Raw genomic sequence first — 5,635 nt, forward strand, 5'->3', positions numbered from 1 at the left:
CTGACACGTGTCCGTCTGCACCATTACCGACGGAAATGCCGACGGATCGAAAAGTTTGGCGGGATTTTTGAACTTTTTTGGTGCGCATTTCAATTAATTACCGACGGAATTACCGACGGAAATTAATTCCACCGACAGCAATTAATTTCCGTTGGTAATTCCGTCGGAAATTAAGCTTTATATACCGCCACTCCCCCCGCACTTTGTTCATTTTCTGCTCTTCTCCCTTTCTCTTCTCCTCTTCTCCCTTTCTCTTCTTCTCTCATTTATATTTAGCTTTTAGAAGGATTTTATTGTTTTGGTGGTAGTTTTAAAAGGTATGTATTTTTTTTCTTTATCTTTGTATTTTTTTATTTTAATTATGATTATTTTTTTTGGTGTTCTTTGTTTTGTATATTGTTTGTAGATAAAATCTTAAATTCAACACATTATTAAGGTAAGCATTTTTTATTCCCAAATTTATTTTGAATTGATATAATGTTTTTTAGTTTTGTGTATTGTTTGTTTTGTGTTTATGTTGTGTGTTGTGTAGTGTTTTTTAGTTTTATTTATTAATTTTAGTTTTTTAGTTTTGATATTATTGTTTGTATTGCTATAATTGTTATTGTTGAATTTATGTTAAAAATGTTAATTTATAAATATAATTGTTATTGTTGATTTATTTTAAAAATGTTAATTTATATATATAGAATTGCATTTAATTAGTTTATCTTGATTTAGGATATTATTGTTTGTATTGCTATAATTGTTATTGTTGAATTTATGTTAAAAATGTTAATTTATAAATATAATTGTTATTGTTGATTTATTTTAAAAATGTTAATTTATAGATATAGAATTGCATTTAATTAGTTTATCTTGATTTAGGATATTATTGTTTATATTGCTATAATTGTTATTGTTGAATTTATGTTAAAAATGTAATATTAATCCGTAAATTTGAATGTATGACTTTAATCTAATGTTAACTCTAAGTACCAATTTAACAATGAATGTTCATAGTTGTAATTCTATATGATGTTATTGAATAAAATGTTGTGTTGATGATGATGAGTTGGGTTGAGATCCAGGATGATTGGATCGGGATGTGAAATAAAATTGGAAGTGTAATATGATTTTGTCGACAACTTGGGACCCCCCCAGTACAGGGGAGACTCTGTCAATTTTTTTTTTAAATAATCGAAGTTAATTATGTAACTATTTGTATACATTTGTGTAGATGTGTAAAATGAAATCTACAGCACGTCGTCAGAAGACGGTTGCAACTAGTTCTTCTAGCAGCGAGGAGGACGTATCCTTAGGTGCTGCTTACGGCGAGGAATCTACGCCAACTTGTGATGCTACCTCTTATAGCGCGGTTTCAGAGCGCATAAGCGGTGTGCCTTCACAGCGGGGTCAATTCACCCGCAAGTACCAGGCATAATGGAAGGATGACCTCTCAATGTAAGTTTGTTTAGGTTTTAGTTTTTTTTTTATATACTTATAACATAATTTATGAACAACTAATTAATATTGATTACTACTTTTATTTAATTTCAGGTTCACAAACATTGAGGCTGCAAGGACTATAACATTGACGTTTAAATCGTCAATGGAGATTCCATTGTTTCAATGGAGCCAGGTTTCCAAACATCCTGAGTGGAAACCTAATATCGATGCATGGTTTAAGCGATTTCAGGTCGGTGTTAATTTTTAATTTCCAGCTTATTTTTAATAAATGATTTTTATAATTTTATATCTTGTACTATTTTTATTTTATATGAATTATTTATATACACAGAACAAATTTGAGTGGGATAGGGTGGACAACAATGTTGTGAGGAGGGTATGGGAGAATCACGCGGCAACTAGGTAACATCGAAAATAATATTTATTTTTGTTTTATAATTTTATGTTTTAAATTCTAATTTGTTACTATGGAAGTAGGTTGCGTGATTTTTGGTATGACACCCAAAAAAAATCAAAAAGACATGCGAGGGATAACGGTCTTGAAGGATGGAATGAGGTGGCGGTTTGGCAGGAATTCAAACCGCCATTCATCTCGGGGGAAATATGGACGGCATATATTGAACACATGACCTCAGAGCGGTTCTCACGGCACTCACAGTCTGGCGCCAACAACCGGAACCGGCAAATTTATGGTTCGGTGACCACGCACACTGGCGGATCCGTCCCATTCAGCGCACATGCAAAGCGGATGGTAAGATTAATTTTAATGAAATATATCGTTAATTAATTTGTCATTCCTTATAATATATTTAACTTTCAACCTATTTTTTCCTTACAGGCTGCGTCTCTTGGACGTGAACCGAGTCCAATGGAGCTGTTTCGTGGACAAAAGGGGGTGCAGCAGTTCGTGGACAACCGTGCTCAGCACTTCGTGGTATGTTCGTTCATTCATTTTATTTTGTAAGTTATTATTTTCTTGAATTGCATCTTGAATTGCATTTGATGATTTTTTTACCGATGGAATTTTCAGGAGACCTATAATAGCCGGTTGAGGGAGAGATATGGGGACAATCTGTCGACCCATCCAGATTTCGATCCAGATTTATGGATAGAGGCGGGATCATCTGGTGGACCCGATAAAAATAAGGTCTACGGGCTCTCCAACACTACGGCTGAAAACTTGCATTCGACTCGTAGTGTCTCAACTGTTGGAAGCTCTCCATCAGTATCGAACACTCAGTCTGAGGAGTTCATTGTGTTGAAACAACAATATCAACAACTCTTGATGAATTATGATGAGCTCCGTCAAATAGTCATGGAGATGAGATCAAAGATGGGTGACGATACTTGTGCAGCTTCTTTTTGGCCGTATGGTCCCGGGAACAACCAACCTCCTCCAGCTCCGCCTCCTCCTCCAGCTCCGCCGCTATTCTAGTTTAATTTTGTTTTTTAAACACATTAAATTTGTAATGAATATTATTTGACATTACTTTTACATTTTTAATGTTTAATGCATTTTTATTTGTTTATTAAGGTTTTTTACATTTAATAAATCATTTTTTTTATATATTTTAAATACCTACCGATGGATATACCGACGGATACTATCTGTCGGTATTTAACAGAGAGTTGCCGAACAATTACCATCCATGCCATCTTTACCGACGGCATCATCAATGGATAATATCCGTCGGTATTACACAGAGAGTTGCAACAAAATTACCAGCCATGCCATAATTCCGTCGGTAATTACCGTTTAAATTTCCGACGGATGTATTCCGTCGGTAATGTTCCCGCGGGAACTTATTTTTGGCGAGCGCGTATCCGTCTGTAAAACCGTCGGTGTTTCCGTCGGTGGGTGGTTTTTTTTATTTGCGACAAAATTAGCGACGGAAATGGGATTTACCGACGACTGTTATACCGACGGACGTGTTTCGTTGGTGAGTCCGTCGGTATTATTTTCACCGATGGATTTCATTGCTGCCATCAACGAAATGAGTCCGTCGGTAAAACTGGATAATGTTGTAGTGTTAGCACTCTTTGACTTTAGCCTACGAATGTTCTTGCGGGAAAGGTTATGAGGGCAACCCTTACCTTGGGTGCGTAGGTAAAGTTACTGTTTAAGAAAAGACTTTATGTTGCTGTTTGGCTGTACAGCAGCTTCGCTTTTAGCTCTTGAAATAATACTTCTGAATAATAATAATAATAATAATAATTTCTGCAAAGATTGTTCTGGTTTATCAGGAAAAAAAGTACATGAGCATCTCTTTTCTATTTATCGATCGTCTTCCTGAGTTATAATTTCCATACTGTATGTTAAGACTTTTGAGATTTGTTGCGCCTGCTTATTTGATCAATTTCATATCACCTCTACTGCTGGTGATAATCGATGCAGTATGAACATCTACGTTATAACAATTAATTATACATTTTTCTGCCTGTAGGTATATCTAAGCAAAGTTATTGTAGCTCAAGTCCCTAGCTAGTTGCTAGGACTATTGCTGTTATAGGCTCTCATTACTCTTTCTGACAAATCAATGCGAGATCCGGCTTTAAGGCAAACTTGAATTAATGCAAAACAAATCAGAATATATAGCTAATCAAGGGAAAAAAATATAAGCATAAAATCGAGGAACTTGGATTAAAAAGTTTAAGCGAAAAAAAAAGAGATGACACTGAAAATATTTTATAGACCTGAGAGTACAACTCCATTGATATTCCTTCAAACTAGAGTGGCGCCCATGAATGTATCAGGTGCGTAAGTGAACCCTAACCAGCCTTCACACAGTCCAAACATCATTCCCTCATAGCCATTCAATTTCTCGAGATCAATTTTAGCACACGACGCCTTGAATCTCACGAATGTTTGAAGAGTTAACAAGCTATCAGATCCTGCCTGGTGCCTTCTTCCCGTTATTCGTTCAACACCAAGTAACATAGCCACCCTCTCCAATCCACCGAGCAAGCCACTAATGCATCCCATCATGAATTTTGTGTCATAAACTCGAACCCCAAAGAAAAACCTCATCATCCCCAAAAAAGACCGCATATCACTTGGCAACTCTCGTTTAGTTAAAATCTTGATCAAGAATCCAAAATCATAAGCACCATGAAAAGTAATCCAAGTTATTGAAGAATTATTGGAAACAAGTCCAGAACTCAAAATCAGCCTTCCAAAATCTGAGGAATCAATACCCTTCTCTCTGTTCTTCTTCAAATCAATACCTTGGCGTTCAAGTAACCCAATAGACTCTTCATTGTGATGATCGTGCTTGATATTGAAATCCCGGAAATTAAACTGCCACGCATAGTGGAATTCTGTTCCGAAACTTGGAAGATTTCCATGTGAATCAGAAAGAGTCATCCCAAGTTGAATTATTTTCAAGAGATCAACATTCCACTTCATGAGACGGTAGTTTTCATAGGGAGTGGCATGAGACAGCGAACTCTTGTCACGATTTAATTGAAAGATAGTACCAGGGAATTCTGTGTCCAAAGCAACCAAGGGGAAGCGAGAGATCGCTTCCTTGATTAGAAAAAACTCATATACGAGGTTGTCTGCCCAGACTCCGCGCAGATGTACTGGTTTGCTGCCCTTCATCGTTGACGCTGTTGTGATTTGAAGATCTAATGCAAGTTGAGCTATTTCAATGGCTTAGGTTGTCAATCTATAGCCAAGATCAGAAGGGGTGGTCCGAAGTTGATGAGGAGTGTATGGAATCCTTGTTTCTTCTGGTTTTCCATCTCAAAATTAAAAAAAGAGATCATTCCTAGGTTTCCTGCCATGAGAAGGATTGTCGTAAAGGAATGCTACTTTCAGTGTCTTAAATTAATTCGGTTTATAATTACAACCTCTTTATATAATCAAGGAGTCCTTAACGAATAAGACACTTAATTGCCTACCTAATATCCAATCAGGGAGGGATTAAAAAAACAAATTGCATGTATTGTTCAATCCCTGCCAGCAAACAGATGAGCTGCCAAATCAAGAAAAATTGTTACTCCATCTGTTTCAAAGATATTATTTCAATTAACTTTTCAGCAATTATTTACGTATCTTATTTCAAATTATTTTATTCATCATTTGAAAGTAAATAAGAGAGAATCTTGAGTGGAAGAATTAAAATAAATTATAATTAGTTAGTTGTTTAATTTTTTTAATCATGGATTATAATTTTAGGACATC

At 35.7% G+C, this 5,635-nt stretch overlaps 1 protein-coding gene across 1 annotated transcript; it reads right to left on the reverse strand.

The window, feature by feature from the left end:
- Positions 1-4,138: 4,138 nt before the first annotated feature.
- On the reverse strand, positions 4,139-5,122 carry LOC133693249 (probable CCR4-associated factor 1 homolog 11). Its single transcript, XM_062114431.1, has one exon. It carries the CDS (start codon positions 5,048-5,050, stop codon positions 4,172-4,174), a length of 879 nt encoding a protein of 292 aa, XP_061970415.1. The 5' UTR covers positions 5,051-5,122; the 3' UTR covers positions 4,139-4,171.
- Between the last annotated feature and the right edge of the window lie 513 nt (positions 5,123-5,635).

Source organism: Populus nigra, chromosome 1 (genome assembly GCF_951802175.1).
Source record: "Populus nigra chromosome 1, ddPopNigr1.1, whole genome shotgun sequence".
NCBI classification, from domain to species: Eukaryota; Viridiplantae; Streptophyta; class Magnoliopsida; order Malpighiales; family Salicaceae; genus Populus; species Populus nigra.

Excerpts from the sequence above, each read along its gene's own strand:
- LOC133693249 (XM_062114431.1), bottom strand. The coding sequence starts at position 5,050 with ATGAAGGGCAGCAAACCAGTACATCTGCGCGGAGTCTGGGCAGACAAC.